Genomic DNA, 20357 nt, shown 5'->3' with positions numbered 1-20357 from the left:
AACAGATCAGAGGAATTCATAACAACAACAGGAGTAAGACAAGGTGATATTTTATCCCCATACTTGTTTATGATTCTGATGGATGACGTTCTGAAATAAATAAAACCAAAGATGAAAAAAATGAAGGTAGGAAATTGGAAATTGAAAACTGTACCTGTATCTGAACTTTTATATGCAAATGACATTGTATTGTTTGAAAATTCATAAGCAAACATACAAAAAAAATTTGAAATAATAAATGGTAATATGTCAAAGAAATATATGAAAATAAACAAAGATATCTGTGTTATCGATAGAGAGAATATAAAAAACCTGCATAACAAGCCTTAAAGATTCAGAGATAAAACAGGTACAAAGTTTCAAGCATCTAGGTGTTACAATCAATAGTAATGGAAACATAGATGAAGAATTAAACACTAGAATGAAGAATACAAACAGATTATATTATGCCATAAACAAAGGATTTTAGGGAAAAAGGAAATAAGCCAAAAAACAAAAAAATATGGTTTACAAATCAACTTATGTACCAACATTGATATATGGAACTGAATTCTGGATAATTAATGAAAAACAAAAACAAAACTTAAAGACAGTAGAAATTAAATATTTGAGGAGAATAGCAGGAAAGACCAGAAGAACAAAATCAGAAATCAAACAATCAGAATAACATTAAACACAAAACCAATATATCAGGATGTTGAGCAAGCACAACTCAGATGCAGCAGAATGCCTGAACATTGAATGGGAGGATTGGATGTAAAGAGACCAAAAGGACATGGAATGAGGGAATGAAGGATATCCTGAGCAGGAGGAACATCTCATGGAGTGAATGATGGACAGGTGTTCTCGGCACCAATTGGTAGAAGAGGATCAGAATAAGTAAATAAGCACCAGACTGGTTGGTTGACACCCTGATGCAGTGGCATAAAAATACAAAGAACTCTCCACTTTAGCACTTACTGAATAATCTCAAACTTATTTGAAGTAACGCCCAAAATGAGACAATACAAAAAAGACTGCCTGGAAATAGAAATAAAATCAGGGAACTTTGCTTGTATGCTAAATAAGTTTTTAAGCATAGCCACAGAATATGGGACAATATTGTGCAAGTTCACTACATTATTACTTTTCTGTTGTATAAGATTCATTTATAAAAATAATATAACTTAGGATTTCAGACACTCTTCCTTACAGAAGAAATATACATAAAGTGTTAGCCTAATGTGTTACATGTTCATATCACAAAGTAGTTGTGTTGATCACTCGTTAGAAATTATAGCATTCTGAAATATTTTCAGCATGACCTGAAGATGAGATGAAAGTTCACAGGCATATCCAGCCCAGAGAATATCTTCAACACATAAGTGATGTTCTGTAGAATTAAATCACCTTTGCCCACTTCTTGGAAGTGGTAATTGAAATGTGAATCACTGCATACAGCCCATATGCACAATGTGCACCAGCCATGTTTACAAAAAAAGCTCTGTGGTGCATGCCAAAAACATGAAGGAATTTTACAACAAATAAACTGGATTAGACTTGTTCTAATATTTACTGTAATTTGAATTTAAGCAATCTACTTACTTCCTTGCGTTGCCATCTTTTACGGGAAAAGAAACCACCCATCCAAACAAATACAGCAGGCACCTGTAATTAATACACACATGTAAATAAAATCATTTTTTTCCATCACATTAATTATTATTCTTGAAAATAATATTGGTAACATTATAGTATAGGGGTGACGGATTTCTTCAAATTTACAGGAGAAAGTATTTCCGGAAATCATTTTCTGTAGCGTTGTGGAAGTTCGTGAATGTAGTTTTGATCCATTTTAATGCAAATACATGTTGTTTTCTGCGAAAATCTCTGTCCGACACGCTGTTTCTGCTGCCGCGACTTGCTTTCTGCACGAGAGCACAATGTTCCGTGTGTTAAGATGACGTAACCCTATAGTCAGTGTTTCAAACTCGTCGTGTTTTCACCAGAACATGACGTGTCGAGGATTTTTAATTTTTTTTTTTTTTTTTTTAACTATGCTTGCCTAATCTAACCTTACGGAAAATGTTTTTTTGGGGCTAACGTGAATGGTTTTTGGGGCTAACGTCAATGGTTTGTGAGGCTAACGTCAATGGTTTGCGAGGTATTAGCATAATTTCAAATCTGAGTACGAAAGTAGGTATTTTTCGGTGAACAAGGTTGCAACACCGCATAAATCGACAAAATACTCTCAAACGCACGATGAACCAGTACGATATCGCCATAATGTCTGTTACAGAATTGAAGAGTAACAGTAAGTACTCGTAAATGTAAGAAATCGGCATTATTTTTATTAGAAATTCATTATTTCACCTAAAGAAATGTTCCGCAATGCAGAATAGCATGTTAGCAATGTAAAAAGTGCGAAATAAATTATTTATAGGTGTCACCCCTATAGTAAAATAGTACCTCATAGGTAAGTACGAATGTAAAAGAAGACTAAATGGACGAGTGAAATGTGTTTTCCCTATAACAGACTGGTGTCGTACTTTCTTCTGTAAAAATGAAGAAATGTGTTTCCGATATATGAAACTGTTACCGCCTAATGTAGTGTACTCAACAAAATTTAATCAAGTGCTATTTATAATACGGTACCTTACCCTCAATTTCTAGAATATTTTGAAATATGAAGCAATGACTAAATTGTTCATCACAGACACGAAATAAAACAGCTTCCTTGTATAAATGTCAACACCATAAAAGTCCACATCAATTCACATCCAATCATAGAATCCAATAACTAAATGTGTTTGTCATGACGAAAACAGGACAAATTCAACACAGATTACCCGAAAAGTTTAAGCGTGAATTGAGTTTACTTCACTTCCTTCAAACGCTCGATGTATCATTCGCATTGTTCATTAATGTTGTAATGTAAACAAAATAATGTGTACACAGGTGTAACAGAAACGAGGTTGTTATTGGTATAAGGTGATTGACATAATTCTCCTATCAATGAAATTACTTTCTAGCTGCTTTATTCCTCTTTGTGGGACCCCCGTCACGTCCTAGATCATTCTTAGGGTTACAAAGTAAACAAATAATTTTGGAACTGGCAACACTGAAAGTTGTTTACTGTTGTATTCATAGTCTGTGATATTTGTCAATTAATCCGGGTCCTGCAAGTTTGTTGTGGTACGCTCGTATTGCAATTGCCATTAATTATTTCCCTTTGATCCGAGGCAAGTAAAATTATGACATAATATTTGTTTCCAGTTCTAATATACATCAATAAGTTGCTTACTTTTAAATATACTTCTCGGGTAAGTTATATCCGAGCCTATTAAGAGATGAAAATAAGCTTATTGATTTCTAAGATAAATCATTTGAGATTGCTGTTCGTAAGAGTGATTTGTTATTATGATGCATTTTAATATACAATAGTTCTTTATTTCGCTTTTTTTTTCGACTATGAAAATTTCTTCTGTATTACGGGTCCAGTATACGTATAATGACTCCAACTACTTTTAAGTTATGGTGGCAAAGGGATTTAAATGTAAGCAATGATTCGTATAATGTACGGTCTTTAATTTGTATTATTTTTGATTTTTTTTTTAAAAAAAAATTAATTATGGATGAAGGAAAACCAGCATTGATTCATAGTTTATGGAGTACCGAATTAAATAAATTCAGCTCACGGTGTACTAAATAGTAAGGAGTGGATCCCGTATGGAGTGCCCCATCTCGATATTTGAGAGCATTCTGTGGCGGAGTGGTTTGCAGCGTGCTAGAATCCTAGGAGTCCTGAGTTGAAATCCAGGCCTAAGCATGGATGTTCCTTATGCATGTCCCTTTATTAATTTCGGTAAATATGCGATAACGCCCCGACATCTTTCACTCATTTATTTCCTTAATTTTACCACTGGTACTTGCCTATTTTGACTTGCGGAACATTCTTTAAGGTGAAGTTATGCCTTTTTCCATAAAATACTGTCAACTTTTCATATTACGATTGATTATTCGACTTACGTGTTCCGCTCCTGTAATAGACAATATGCCGTGCATGGATCATGATCATCGCGCGTCATGACGCGCCAACTTGTGTTTTGTCGATTTTCAGTGCGCAAGCAGTGTTTCAAACGTTCATGACCGAAAATTACGTATTATTTCGATTTTTTTTCATGTTTACCTCCACAAACCATGCACGTTAGCCCCAAAAACCATCCACGGGTAGCCCCACAAACCATTGACGTTAGCCCCAGAATCCATCCATGGGTAGCCCCACAAACCATCCACGGCTAGCCCCACAAACCATTCACACAAGATTAGATTAGGCCTGTTAGGTTAGGTTCCATTAGCACTCATTTCATCCCTAAATTCATCGAAAAAGAAAGCGTGGCGAAAATAGAGATTTTCGTAAAAAGAAGGCACGTTTGGAAACACTGTAGAGATCGCGTGACTTTCAACGCTCTTGCCATCGACACGCACACAATGGAAACAACGGCATAATGTGGCAGGCAATGCCAATTTCGTACGTAAAAAGTGATGAATTCTTGTTCGGTAGCATTAAACTACGAAGTTTTTACTTTCCGTGAAAGAAAATACCTCCAAGAACGTCCAGAATGAAAGAAACTCATTTCAGTAAGTACTTTCTCCTGTAAATTTAACGAAATCCATCTGGGCGATATCGCATATTTACCTTAATTTCATCATATCATCACTTATCTTCATCTTTGCGATTAGCCAAAAGTGGCAGAAAAGCAAATTTACAGGAAAAAGTACTTACGAAAATCATGTAAGAAATAGACATTATCTGAGTTAGAAATGCATTTTTTCACCGTAGGAAATGTTCTGCATTCCAAAATAGTACGTTAGCAATGTGAAAAAGTGCGAAATATACGATTTATAGGTGTTTCCCTTATACTATAATAGTACCCATTGCATGTTGAAAAAAACAACTTAAAAATTACCTTACGCAAGCATGCGCGCTTCACATGAACAAGGTATTCTCCATTGACAGTGATAGTAAGTACCGTAGAGTAGTGGGAATGAATGTAGAAGTAAATCGGAACCTTAGTATAATCCATTTAGGGACTTTATTTGAATGCTAAGAGAACCAAACCTGACCTGCCTAACATAACCACAAAATCTTAAGTAATCACAAAAACTTTGTAGTATGTGTTAACAGACGTAAATCGAAATCGAACCATGTAAAAATTGATTTCGTAGCATGGTGAGATCGCAATAAAACAAAAGGAACTTAGGCCGAACGTGGGTTCACTGCTATGAATCTAACCTTTACTTAACAGATTGCGATTAAATATTTACTTGGATGCATCAGCGAAAATCAATTTGGTCATACCCTCTTGTTGGTGTTTTATTTTCATGAGATATGAGCGCCGATTGCCATTTTAAACCTTTGTTATAAAAGTTATTCAAACACAAAAATGGTTATCGAGGGTTATTTTAAGTTTTTTTTTTCTGTTTTAGATGGTTCCGATTGTTTTATGATTTTTTCAAATTCTCCTAGCAGGAAGACTAATTATCGTAGAGTTTTGGCAATCATTGTCACACGATATTTGAACCTTCCTTAAAGTAATGAGCACTATTTGGATTTCGAAAAAATGTTATTAATGCTAAGAGAACCAAACCTAACCACAAAATCATATATTGAACAAAATCTTCCGTAGTCGCTAACAGAAGTAAATCAAAATCGAACCATGTTAAAATTGCATTCATAGCATGATCAAATCGCAATAAAACAAAAGGAACTTGGGGCCCCACGTTCACATTCAGCTGTATATATTGGTACAATTTCAATTGAAATCACATAATCCTTGAGTGAGTTGGAAATGTGTTTTGCATTTTCTTTGTAGATGTGAAAATATTTAACTAGTGACACACACATGTTTTTGCTTACATTAAAGTTCACCTGACATGTCTCCATAAAACACACGTTCTTAATCATCTAAATATCATGTGTGTGAATTTAACCTGGGGCTGAGCCCATACCACTTTGAACTGATTCCCACTAATACCAATACTTGAAAATTACAAAAATTAACATGTGTTCAAAATATTGACCAATATTGGTGTTTAAATATTATTCTTCAATTATGTGCATAAATTTACCAAGAAATTTGTTTCAGAATATTCAAAAATTACATCAGAAAATTAAAATAGATGTTATGTAGTGAAAAAATACAGTTTTTCGTGCAAAATAACAAGAAAGTTTGAATTTTCGCATAATTTTCAGGGTAATTACACTCCGCGGATATGTCACGTGGCATTTTTGTGGACCCTGTTCAAAAGGCCCACATGGCAGAAAAGTATCGGCTGGTATTGGTATATGAATTCCAACTGAAATTTTCAGATATATCGCCATCGGCTCAGCCCTAATTTAAGCTATATTTCAAAAGAAACCCAACCCTATTCATATTGTCCACCAAAGATTGACAAAATTGCTTTCAAATGTATGGTTTTCCTCTAACTCCTGAACTACCATCCTTCTACACAGTGAATCAATCGTTTTCAATGTTTCAAGAGTAGCCACATCAATTTCTTGCTTTGATCTAAGAAATTAAGCATTTTGGTTTTGCATACACAATGATAGTACTTTCAGTACTTCTAGAGAGTCTTGAAATAACAAATTGCATCATAAATTACTACTTTGTCAAACGTTTTATCAATCCTTCAAACCTGAACCTCCCATGAATCGATCAGGGGCCATCCCAACTTATTTTTATCCGACACAATAAAACACTACAGATCTCAACAAGCTCTCGAACAGGATTGAACGACGAAGCTACCCAACATACTCCATACAAAAGTTCTTGTGAAACACCAGAAATCTGAAGAAATACCAAATACATGGCATCTAAAAGAGAGACAGCCAGGGGTGCCAGTTTTTCAAAAACACTTGAATTATAAGTTCACAAAAAAATCACATAAATTATTGGGTGGGCACGGACCCATATAAATTGGCACAACTGTACACAATTGCCATAAAGTGTGTAAAGAAATTTTTGTGTGTAGCTATGGTGCAGTAAGCTTAATTGAATTCAACTGGAACACCATAAGCACGATATAGTTTACAAGTGGGTTGGAAATAATGATCCTCATTTGAGATTTGATGTTTCAAAACAGGAATTGGGGTGGGGGGAATCCCTCCTACTGTCCTTTCAAACCGCACCCTGCATTAAATTAAATATGTTCGCTACTTTCAAATGGCAAAATTCTGGTGAACTGGGTCGAAAATCAGTTTGATCTCTACAACTTTGCCATGTTGAACTGAATTAAATTGTTGCAAGCCATGTTTAGCATCATATTGTGTTAACTGCTAGGTAATGACTGGAGTATGATATTTTTTTTACCATTAACAGGGTGGCTACAAACAAGCGGAAATGGAATTCCCTGACATTTCCAGGTTTTCCAGGACAAAATTTACATTGTTCCCTGACAATTACAAACTAAACGAAATCTATGTTTTTGCAAAATAATAAACTCATTCAGATCCAGGTATTGATTTGTTAAGTACCAATATTATCTTATATGAAATTGGCTTCATTTCTCTATTCTCTATGATTTGAATTTAAACTGCAAAATAGTGAATTTCGAAAAAAATATTAGAATTCACAAGCTAGGCAAGGATTACAGAATTTAATCATACACAGTAAGTTTAAAATAAAATACTTTATTATTTTTAAAGTTACGACTAAATGAGATTAGAGTGAAGAGTGATTGATTAAGAAATACATTTTGTAATTTATAAGTCTCCTTATCCATTCTCGGTATTATATGTTGTTATTTGCACTGAGGTTTGGAACCCTTTGCTTTCAAGAACCATGCGTGCAGACTCATTTTTCGATGCATAAAGCTACTTCTCTCTTCTCTGTAAAGCAAACAACTTAACTCTTGAATATAAGTGAAACAGTTGAATTGTACAAAAGAATCATATTTCCTTACATTATCAATGGGATTTCTGCTTCAGTACAGTATATCCAAGTGAACTACTGTGAAACTGACAACATGCAGTTATATTATTGCTGACGAAAAGGATATGTATGTATTAGAAATTTAACACAAGCAATTTATAGAATTGCATTGTATAGGTACCTGATTTAGCTAACCAAACATTTATATAGGAACACTCTGTTAATAACAGCTTCTGAAAGTTCATATACGAGGGGCATCCTGAAAAAAGATCCAATGGTGCCTGTACGCAGCACTAGTGGCCGGAGAGCGACACGCACATGCGGGCAAGAAGAAGTGACATGTAGCTGTAATCTGGTACAGTCACAATGCAGCCGTTATAGGACAGTTCTAGGTTAAAGATGGCAGCTCTCATACAGGCTCCCACCAACTGCGATGTAGCCTACTTCTAGTAATCAGATTCTTGCATGCTCAGAATTTGGCACAGAGCCACCAGCAATCGTGTGAGGTGTGCAGGCCAGACGTCGTGAGTGATAGTATGGTCAGACGACTTCGCAGATAATTCACAGAAGGCCAATCGAATGTGCACAACCCCATACAGTTGAGTACACGTGGGTCTTTTGCATCACTTCAGGTGAGAGATCTTGGACCACTCCCTATACAGCCCTGCCTTGCATGTACCTACTTTCATCTCTTTGTTGAACTGAAGAAGTTTCTGGCAGGACAAGGATTTGACAGCTACTCTGCCGTAGAGATAGTTCCAGTCTTTGCTGTCAGACACATATGCCATGGGCATACAAAATTTAGTGCCACGCTACAACAAATGTCAGAACAATGGCACCATTGTACTTCCAAGATAGCAAACTCTCGGGAAGTGGCGTAGCCCATGTGACTTACCATTTGAAACACTAGTTTAAAACACCATGAAGGTATAATTTCAGGTACTTGCCAGAAAATGCGCTATAATGAAAATGTTAATTTTGGGAAAAATAACACCGAATAGTAAAAAGTAAACAATAAAAAAATACACCAATTTGAAGAAAAAAAATTAGTAACAGTAAGGACTCACTGTTACTAATGCAATAAATTACTACTGATGTTCTTGTTTTAATTATGCCTAATCGGTGAGGACCTTGATTTTTTGTTATTTTTTTCTTCAAATTGGTGTATTTTTTATTGTTTACTTTTTACTAGTCGGTGTTATTTTTCCCAAAATTAACATTTTCATTTTAGCGCATTTTCTGGCAAGTACCTGAAATTATACCTTCATGGTGTTTTAAACTAGTGTTTCAAATGGTAAGTCACATGGTCTACGCCACTTCCCAAGAGTTTGCTATCTTGGAAGTTATTTTCCATACCCCTTTTTAATTTTAAGGTAAGAGTTTTAGATAATGGAATTTACCCCGTATATTCTGAAGGGTGCATAATGACCATAATTGGCGACACACCCAAAAATTTTAAATCAATCAATCTTATGTGACAGATACAGATATATATATTATGGGACCAAAAGTTGGCATTATCTTTTTTGACTTGTTAGTTTTACATTTCCCAATATTTGCATTTTTGTTTTAGAACATTTTTCTGCCAACCATACCAAAACTTACCATTGTGCTTTTAACCTATTATTTTAAATTGTAGGTCACATGGTCTACATATTTTCGTGACAGTTTGATAGGTTGGAACAGATTTTTCAGAAAATAAAAGTAAAGTGCTCCCCTGTGCTTAGCACCAAGCCATGAAGGCATCTAGGGGGTGTGGAGTTAGGGCCCCACACTTTCTTGATCATGGCCAAAGGTGGGGGTGATGTGATCAGCACCACGCTCCTGGCTACTTTTACCCCCCCCCCCCCCAAAGTTTCTTCCAGGTACCCATTTGATACAATGCTGGGTGGGCACAAGAGCAGTTTGAACAGGTGGAAAACATCCCGGTTCTCCACCGCAAGGGATCGACCCCAGGTCTCTCGCATGGTAGTCGGATGCCCTAACAACTGAGCTCCATTATTTCTAGCTCGACAAGTGCTGATGGTGCGCACTTAGCTTCGTAATTCAAAGCACATATTGCGGGACAAATACTGAAGATGCAGGCGGCTCCCTTGTGACGGTACATACACACTCGATCTCCTGTTAGAAGACTGCCACTTTGCTCTGTGATGCAAATTGTTTTGATAGAAGTTGAAAAAAACGTGGGAAATACATGATTTAGTGTGGTTGTCAGAATTATTCCATGTATAACAAGCATTATAGTTTACCCTTGAATAAAATGTTGGAAAACTTGCACATTCTATGTACACAAATATGGCACATTTTGTTTCTTTAAGCGAAGAAAAGACAAAAATGTTGGATTTCACGGAATTGTTCGTTGTTTTAGGAGATTTTTTTAAACAATCGCTAAAAACTCCAACAATTCGCATTTTATGCCAAATTCACGTTATTTCGAATGGGCGAAAAATGTGTCCAGACATCACTGCACATTCATAAACACAACTTCGCAGCAATTAACATTTTTCACGATTTTTGAGTTTGCGAAAAATCAAGGTCCCTACATATTGGAAATTACTTTCTGGGGACCCCTCGTATAAATCAGTAGGTGAAAAGTGAAAATTTAGCAGGGCTGGCAGAGAAAAGTCAATTCTTGAAGACTGTGATATGATTGAATGATTCGAGTAAATATGAAAATATTTACATATTTATTATTAGTATTTTATTTCATAATATTGGACATTAACTTCACTCAGTGAGAGATTAATTACCATCTCTCATGAGTTTAAACAGACAGGACAGAGAGTGGCATTAATTTCATTCCAATACTAGGGTTGCAGTAAATTTGAGGTTGGGAGCATTCACTTGCCAAATTTTTACGTTCACCAATGCAGATTTATGTTTCACTTTTTCATGATACTATTCAACATATGTATATCCCGTTTTGTTGGATTTGTCTTGATATCTACGAATAGTGTAATGTCATTGTAAACGTGTTAACTTGTGCGAAACCAGTAATACGTCAGGATGATGAAAGAAAACCTTCGTAAGCACTGCTACATTAAATAAGGTGAAGTGAGCCAGAAGAGTAATACAATTCCAGCAGCATATTTGCAGTCTAATGCATGCAATTTTTGTTGGATGTTGCAGTTCGAAGACACCAAAATCAATTCCATAAGACTGCCATGCATGCAATTTCTGTCGCATGTTGTAGCGAGATACTTTGTCGGGTTGCTATATTCGACAAAACTCGTATGTATCAATGGAGCCTATTTGTTTCCATGTTCCTTCAGTTTGTCCAACAAAGCCTTACTACGACGTCTGACCTATCGGACGGCACCACCTGCCTCCAGCCCCTCCATATGTTGACAGTTCAATTATAATTCAATGCATTTTCCACGTAATATTTAGGGACTTAACACATTTTTCTGCTCCTCCGGAAATTTCCCTCTCTCTCTGTCTCTCAAAAAATAATAATAAAAATTCAATAGTCAAATTTCCCTGACTTTTTTTGACGCCTCAAATTCCCTGACTTTTCCTGATTTTCCAGGTCTGTCGCCACCCCGATTAAGTAAGATAATTTTCAAGCTATGCACTATGATTGATTCTAAGTGAATTATAGGTAGCTTTTAATTTATTGGGCAAGGATTTTTGAGCTTGAACCTACAGTTTAAAGGGATCCGAACCACTATGTGCTTGCACCAGTTATCAATTGTGGAACCCCTTAATTTCAAGGTGTAATTAGGGAAGTAACTACCAATGCTACATATTATATTTGTTTCACTTACTTCGGTGTATTGGGGGCATGCCATATCCAAACTTTTTTGAAAAAAATCAACATTCTTCTTAATTTAACACTAATTATTTGAAGGCACAATGTATAAATTTTACCTCCTCTAAAAGCCCCGTCTTTAAGAAAGAAAACGAGAAATTTCATCTGTCTACGATAATTAGTTCTTGAGTTACGATTTTTTTTGTACTTTGCAACAAGTTTGAAAATGCGCCGGTGTGAACGCGAATATAGGCGTACGAGAGGTCCGGTAGCTAAAAGTTAAATGAAAGCACAATACATACCATTCATATATGAAAGCGGATACGTTGGTACAAAATTTAATGTATCCCTTTTTATATAATATCATATTATGAATGGTTTATGTTGCCCTTTCATTGAAAATAGTATTTTTAGTGGAGTGCAAAAAAAACTTTAGCCCTTTTTTTCCCCTCTTTTAGCAATAATTTTCCCTTGTTTGTTTTTGTAGAGGGAAATTTTTCCCTTTAAAATCCGGTGTAACTAGGTACCATGTCCAAAATTTTATGCTAATAATATATACCACGTGAGGCACCTAAAAGTACCACCTGAAATAGCGAAGAAACCAGAAACAGTAGCGATGTGAGGTTTGCTGGAAACAATAATATCAAATGGGGCTCGAAAATCGGAGGTATGGGGTGGGTCGAAAAATATCGACAAATGGGGCATCTGGAACAAAGTCATATTTTTTTTAAATGGAACGATATACAATAACATGCATAATATAAAAGAGCACACACAGAGAAACACAATGCCGTTGGTCTCATGCATCTACTGCACATAGGAACGAAGATATGGCCATGTGAAAATATGTAAACAAACTAACAAGTGGCCCACTTGACCGTCAGTACCACGGCATGTAAGACTTCTCAGGTGCCTGACAGAACTGCCTTTACGCAGAGCAAGTTTTGATAGCAGGTCCACGAGATTGTGTTAGTTCATAGCAAGCAGTCGTAGTGGTAAGAGCGAAGATTATGGTGTTCACAAACATAGAAAAAGCGGACATGATCCTGATTTATGGGGAATGCCTCAGAAGCCTACCGTGTGTACGCAGAGAGATATCCGGACAGACGACAGCCATCTCGATGTCTGTTTGGTAAGTTATTTATTAAATTAAGAGACACCGGAAGTGTAACACCACTAGCACATGTGCGGAACAAGCCAACTAAAGGTGAGGCAGGTGCAACAAATGTTCTCGCCGCTGTTGCTGTGAATCCGCACGTTAGCTCCCGTGAAATTGCCAGGGATGCTGGGATGAGTCAGCAAAGTGTATTGCGCATTCTGCACACACACAAGTTTCACCCATATCATATCTCCCTCCATCAGGAACTTCACGGGAATGATTTTGTGGACTGTGTTTGGTTTTGCACATGGATGTTACGACACGACACACCCGATTTGTCACGTATCCTCTTCACTGACGAGGCAACTTTTACCAATCATGGAAATGTCAACCTAAGGAACATGCACTATTGGTCGGTGACAAATCCACATTGGCTTCGCCAAGTGGAATGCCAGCGCCCATGGAGTGTGAACGTGTGGTGTGGTATAGTGGGTGAACATCTCATTGGCCCTTTTTTTATACAAGGGACACTGAATGCTGACCGATACATACAGTTTTTACAACATGAACTGCCTGTACTATTGGAGGACATACCACTTCAGACAAGGAGGGAAATGTGGTACCAACATGACGGGTGCCCAGCTCACAGTGCAAGATGTGCTACAGCATGTGTGAAAAATACATTTCCAAATTGTTGGATTGGACGTGGAGGGCCTGTCAAATGGCCAGCTCGTTCCCCAGATTTAGCACCGTTAGACTTTTTCCTGTGGGGAAAGCTGAAGGACATTGTCTACCGGGATGTAACAACAACTCCAGAGGATATGCAACACCGCATTACTGTGGCCTGTAGGGACATTCCCTACGAGTTGCTACATTCTGTGCAACGATCTTTGCGTGGGCGCCTCGTTGCCTGTATCGCAGCTGACGGCCACCACTTTGAACACACACTTTGACAGGTTTTCGCTTCTTACGCAGTGCTTCTTCGACATACTGTCATGGTCATTTTCATTATGCTGTAACACTGTCAAATACATGGTGCTGACGATGTCTACTGTATTTTTTCTTCCTTTAACACGTTCTGTCTTCATCTTGTCCAATGGCTTCCGACATCTCATACTTGTACATGCCGTGGTACTGACGGTCAAGTGGGCCACTTCTTAGTTTGTTTACATATTTTCACATGGCCATATCTTCGTTCCTATGTGCAGTAGATGCATGAGACCAACGGCGTTGTGTTTCTCTGCGTGTGCTCTTTTATATTATGCATGTTATTGTATATCGTTCCATTTAAAAGAATATGACTTTGCTCCAGATGCCCCATTTGTCGATATTTTTCGACCCACTCCATACCTCCGATTTACGAGCCCCATTTGATATTATTGTTTCCAGCAAACCTCACATCGCTCCTGTTTCTGGTTTCTTCGCTATTTCAGGTGGTACTTTTAGGTGCCTCATGCGGTATATATATTGACATTTTAAATTATACTGGCCTTAACGAATTTTCATCATGTACCCAGCTGTTCTTTTCAAGACTCCTTGATGTTATAGTAGGTAAGCACCCTGCCATGAAGGCACATGACTGTGAGTGTAGGGTCCCACACATTCTTGATCTCAGCCATTTTGGAGGTGATGTGATCAGCACCACACTCTGGCAGCCTTTAGACCCCCCAGGGTTAAACATGTAATTTTCAAGTTGTACCTATGATGAGAAATGTTGATTGATTTAGTTTATTTTACTTCCTTTTCTGCCACCATCGGCTAATCGTGAAAATGAGAATAAGTTGTGATATGATCAACTTGGGCAGGCCTGTACCGAGGATAGTTAGGGCTAAATGTACAATTGTAGAGGGTCCATTATAACGATAAAAAAAAATCAACTCACCGATACAGTCCCCCACAATCCAAAAATCAGCCACACAGTCACTTACAGATGAAGGTTGTCACAAACGTATATCTTTGTTTACATTCAATTCTCAGAAGTATTCAAATAGTTCTGTGTTCTGCAAATTAACAATGTTTATTTGTGAAACACAGAATTATTCTAATACTGAGAATTGATGAAACACTTCGACAGATTTTCTTGTACCAACACCATTGAACAGACATGATAATTGTACGTTTAGAAAATAATATATTTATTAATTAGATGATACGTATTAGCAATTATTATTATAATAAAGAACACTAAAGGTGAGTTAACAAAGAAAAGATACATTTTAGCAAAGGTTTTTGTAGGTTCACATTTAAATATTTCATGCTTTGATGGGGGGGGGGGGGTTATGAACCTGGGACCCCTGGCATCATAGCATGTTGTGTTAACATGATGAAAATAGAAATATATGAGTGGCTTCTGCAATAAATGCACCTCCAAACCACATACATTAATTGATGAAGAAGTGAACATTTATTTATAGCGGCATTAAGTGGAAACAGTAGACAGAAATTGATGCTTGTCCCCAACCTGTCGAAGCTGAGGTTCCATTGAAGATGCAATAAATGAGTTGCAGTTATAGCTACCAGCATTCAAAATACATTATTATGTTTAGAAAGAGAATGCTTTATCTTTGCCACATCATGTGCTGTGTGGCATCAAGTTAAGCAGTGCAAAGTAATAATTAGTTCTGCTTTACAATTTATTGCAAGCCCAAAATCAAGGAGCGGGTGGAGGACATTTTCTATTAGCCAATTGTATACTTCCTTGCGGTCAGATATCACCAGTGTGATATCTAATTCGTAGATCACATGTTCATGAGTTTACATGAGAGATGCCCAATAACCAAACAATATATCTTATTTTTCTCTCATAATGTTATGTAATAATAATCATTGCAGATGGATCAGGCACTGAAGAAGGCAGAAACAATGTGGACTATGTTAGATCACCTTGCTGCATCAGATCCTCAGGGATACAGGAATTTTGTTACCGGAACTATGAAAGAGGCAAAAGAATGTATGAGTCCTCCCCAGCCACATATGTGTATTCAGGATACCATCGCGGTAAGCACTGTTGGGTGTATCAGACCATTTATATTATATTAAAAATATTTTTTTATCTACTCATCAGCATAAGATTGTTAATGATGAGGATAGGACAAAACTAGTTGTTCCTTAAATGTGTAATGGTAGATGAGATCCTACAATGTTGTGATTATCAAACCATAGTGTTGATGCTTAAGGCTTGGCTACACCTTTGGCCTGTGCCAGCCAACTATTTTTGAAAATTCCTCTGCTTTTGAAAATCGCTTTGATATTCCAAAATCTGAATCTTTTTCTGAATAATATCTTCTGTAGCATTCCTGTGAATCCTTGCGTGGTTTCCTTTTGCTGTTGTCTATATATTCGCAATACTTTCATGGCTATGCAAGCCTATGAAACCATTGTGAATGTCTAGACAACAATGAATGCAAACTACATGAAGATACACGTGAATGTTCTGGAAGGATTTCCAGCAGATGTAATTTTTCAGAATTGGGAATATCATAATGGTATTGTGAAAGAAGAGGAAATTTTTAAAACTACTCGTACTTTGCTGGCATAGGCTAAAGGTCCAGCAGAGCTTTAACTACCTGGCAGTCTGTAAAGATGGCAAATGAGACTTCCTTCAAAAAGCATGATTTTTCACATATATAATGTGCCATGAATAGGATTGCCACACCCTTTTAGGTACAGACACCATCCAGCTTACCTCGGGCTATTAAATTTGAGCAACAAACGTCAAAAGGTTTATGAAAGGAAAAAGCAGTTTACTTACAACAGAGAGGGCTAAACCACCGTATATTCTGAAAACATGAGATTAATACATTTCAATACATGTGGTTCTCTTTCCACAATCTTGACTTTAAGGTCCTCATATCCTTAAAGTCTTCCTTTTCTATCGCATGTAAAGGCTTCTTCTTCTTTCTACGTCTCTTCTTCTGATGTTGGCTTCTTATTCTTTCTACACATAAATAGACTTCTTCTTTCTATAGGCTTCTTCTTCTATAATTATATGCAGGTCGGTAGATTTCCTCTTCTATAGACTTCATAAGCTCTTTCTTCTATAATTATATACACGTAGATAGACTTCATCTTCTATAGGCTTCTTCTCCTTTCTAACAAGGCTTTATGGGTCTTCCTACTGGCCCGTCTACCTCATTTCTTCGGCACTTGCCCCAAATATCTAATTATCCCACCTTTGGGTCGCTGTTTGAATACTGCACCACTGCATACACAACCAAAAGGGATGATTGAAGGTCACAGCCAATCCCTCGCCAACCTCAATCCGGTGCTGCAATACAATGCGCAACTCGCTAATGCTCTGGGGCTGCCTATAACCTGGCACCACCAAGGAAAATACAACCAAAAAATCTAATAGGAAATCTCATTCCTATTAGACGGCAAAGACACAAATCGAACATCGTTGTTTGACTTATTTACTTTCCTCCTGTTGACACATGTGATAGCTATGGCGATCATTATATTATGACGCCTTTACACAGTTCATTGTTGATATATTATTACTAATCAAATGTCAATAATCATTTTTTACTATATACATTTGTTTTGGTTTGATTTCCTCTCACGTTATTCCTCTAGTTAATGTCCCTTAGCTAGTTGCTGCACACTGCCATCTATCACCCACTTCTTGAACTATATACAACTGATTTCAGGCATGTGGGTATGTAACAGGCTCCAATTACAAGTCCTCTCTTCCACATAGTACCCCTGAAGACTATATTATTGCAGGTTAATGAGGGTCTGACATTGGACTCACAACCACAGCTATCCTCTGTTTGGGTATGGATTGTCCTATGTACCAAGAGCTCTTTTAGGGCAGAAATTCTTGATTGTGTGTCATGGCCCCTAGTGAGAGAAAACAGTTTACGAACACTTACAAGCAAGAGAGCATTTTCTTTTGTTTCTACTTGAAATGAAGTTGCAACACTGCAAGCCGAGTGCATTTAGACCCAAAGGACCATGGTTCCCAAAGAAGCATTCTGTTCCATTCTGGCAGTTGGCATGATTCATCTTTTTCTCAATACTCCCATAGCCACAGTATCCAATGGCAGACACTTCCTGATACCTCCTGATGGTGCATCATCAGTGGTAAGGAAGCATTCAAAAGCTTTGAAGGAAGTAGTACCAGTAAAGTTAATGAAAGCTGCCAAATGTCATATTTTTGGGCGCATACTTTGCGAGTTTTTGACTCTCAAAAAAGCAAGAATCCAAAACTTTGATGACATTTTGAAATCTTTAAACAGCTATAAATCAAAAACTATTTGACCTAAGCCAAGCGTCAGGTTAACCTTGCAGCAGGTTTTATGTATCAATCCGCGCGAGAACTGAGCTCAGAATCTTCCGTGCCAGTCTTTCCTCAACCGCCGAGCTGCTTACATCGGAGACACTGAGAAAATCTACAGTATTGCCAACCGCACAACACATCAAAACCCGCATGCATGTCAAGTGGATTGTATTTTTGCTTCTCTTTGTCTCCTGAAACATAACATTTTAAAAGTACTTTCTGCGCATATATTATTTAATAAATGTGTCATTAATATAAGAGCGAAACAACTTCTAAACATGAGAGCATGTGTGTATATTTCGAGCACGCAAAAATAAAAATAAACAAAGATAAAAGTAAACAACGATAGGCTCCTCTTGAATTTAATGACAAATTATTGTTTTTGGTTTTGAAAGAAATAGATTTATGAAAAACTTGGTTGCTTCGTTCGCAATACATCCGTTACTGTAAGACACACGCACTTCAAGTTGTACCACCAAAAAAGCATGATTTGTTATTGGTGATATATACAATCAGGTGCATTGTCTGTCGCTATTACTCTGGTTTCAATTTATGAATCACTTCACTAAACCAGGATTCAAATCTTGTTCTGTCCATTTCTTGCTGATAATCACCCTTCCCTTTCTTTGCGCGGAACAGTAAATATGCGCCTTCAACAAAGCTTTCATTGCCGCCAGTGGGTGAAACAATAAGCCTCCCCCTTCCCCTCATCGTCGGTTTCTTCAGCCCTGGCGGTGGTTTTGCATGGTGGTATCCTTCCATGTTTTATTACCCCTTCCCCCACCCACCGAGTTGAAGGACGTCTCGTCCAAATAATAAACATGTTTCTTCTCACTGCGATATATTTTAATACCGCGGAGATTCTTTTGTCGTCAAACAACAAACAATCGTTTCCTCTTGCTAAACTCAAACCGCAAATCATTCAACACCCGTGATACAATTCGTGTGCACATTGACGGCAAATCACCTCACGCCCTGTTTTACTTTGATCTTGTTGCCGCAAGGAGGATTATGCATTTAAAACAACTTGCTTGACTTTGAAGAACATTTCCTTTCGGATGAAGCCCAAAATAACATTCGGGTAAAACCGCGCGCTGAACAGGAGATTCAGCCATTCTCGCCGCTCTACAATAAACATAGGGTTAAAATAGTGGGAGGTGCAACACTGGTATCAGCGATTTCACGCGCTCTGCAACGCATTCAGTCTCGCTCGACTCGCTCTAAAGTTTCAATGTCTCTTCAACGCATTACAGATTCGAGTTGGCGAATCTGCGGTTCTAAGTTCGTCTGCACAGTGATTGCAACCAATTAAGTCCATACCTGCTAATCAATGTATTATTTTGTCTGTATATTACAAATTAAATAACTGTTTTCTTGCAAGTATGCAGTTGTGTCGGAATAGAACCCGTCTCAGTGGAACTATATTCTTGCGCGCACGTTTGGATCTACATATGCTAAAACCTGCTGCAAGGTTGACCTGACGCAGGGCTTAGAGAGCTCAAATTGGTGTCATTCTCTTCTGCTTTTAATGAGCTTTAATTTGAAATGCAACATGGCTGTGTTACTTGAATTTTGTAATTTTTCATAAACTCGAAAAGAAGAATTGAAAATCTCAAAAACAACTTTAATTTTTTGATAAAAATATATGTTTTGAAGACATCAATTAATTACTTGTGTGCAAAATTTCATAATGGGAAGGCAAAGGGTTCCTATGGAAATTAAATTTTTTGTGTTGTAATGTGTGTGAAATTTGCTAAATTTCTTGACTTACATGTTAAAACCATAACTCTAAGTTGACTGGTTGATGCTCAAATTCTCATATTGATCTATTTTATAATTTTTGGAATACAAATAATTTCAAAATTTATAATATTTTTCACTTTTAATATCAGGTAAGCAAATTGAAAAATTTTAAAAATGGTCAAGCAACCAGTGCTCGACCATTCGGTATGGACTGACCCGTATGGACAAAAACTCTGGTCTTAGTACAATTTCTGAGAGCTAAAAGTGGATAAATATCATAGTAATGGCTGTCCCACATATTCAACATTTCTAACAATATTATATGTACTCATATTAGTGGTAATTTGTGAGTGTTTTAGGGCCATTTGCCAAAAATATAACTGTGTGCCAGTGGAGGAATGGTTCATACATTGAATACTGAAAACTGTGATATTTTTATTATGAACAATATTACCTTTCTGATTTTTTAATATTATGTTGAACATGTATTGATTATGCTGTGTAACAATTTTCATTGTGGTAAAACCTGGGACTTCCTATCAAACAATTACCCAAAGTGGAGTGTCTTTT

At 37.0% G+C, this 20357-nt stretch overlaps 2 protein-coding genes across 5 annotated transcripts in view; one reads left to right on the top strand and one right to left on the bottom strand.

Moving 5' to 3' along the window:
* Positions 1-2790, bottom strand: part of Sirt2 (Sirtuin 2) — a 39893-nt gene extending 37103 nt beyond the window's left edge. For 2 of the 4 annotated variants that reach the window (XM_083119954.1, XM_083119951.1), the window contains exons 1-2: positions 2635-2790; positions 1585-1647 (exon numbers count right to left, since the gene is read on the bottom strand). In XM_083119954.1, the coding sequence (XP_082976080.1) occupies positions 1585-1626 (42 nt within the window). In that variant the 5' untranslated portion in view covers positions 1627-1647; positions 2635-2790. The remainder of the gene's footprint in view (positions 1-1584; positions 1648-2634) is intronic. The other 2 variants (XM_083119952.1, XM_083119950.1) reach the window with 1 other exon arrangement.
* A 361-nt stretch (positions 2791-3151) lies between these two features.
* Positions 3152-20357, top strand: part of LOC145985851 (PIH1 domain-containing protein 2) — a 28206-nt gene continuing 11000 nt past the window's right edge. The window contains exons 1-2 of the mRNA XM_083119949.1: positions 3152-3221; positions 15596-15760. Of these exons, the coding sequence (XP_082976075.1) occupies positions 15596-15760 (165 nt within the window). The 5' untranslated portion in view covers positions 3152-3221. The remainder of the gene's footprint in view (positions 3222-15595; positions 15761-20357) is intronic.

This window comes from Lepisma saccharinum, chromosome 3 (genome assembly GCF_977018435.1).
Source record: "Lepisma saccharinum chromosome 3, izLepSacc3.1, whole genome shotgun sequence".
Lineage (NCBI taxonomy): Eukaryota > Metazoa > Arthropoda > Insecta > Zygentoma > Lepismatidae > Lepisma > Lepisma saccharinum.
Note: the sequence above shows the minus strand (reverse complement) of the source record. Positions and strands in the feature narration are given on the sequence as shown.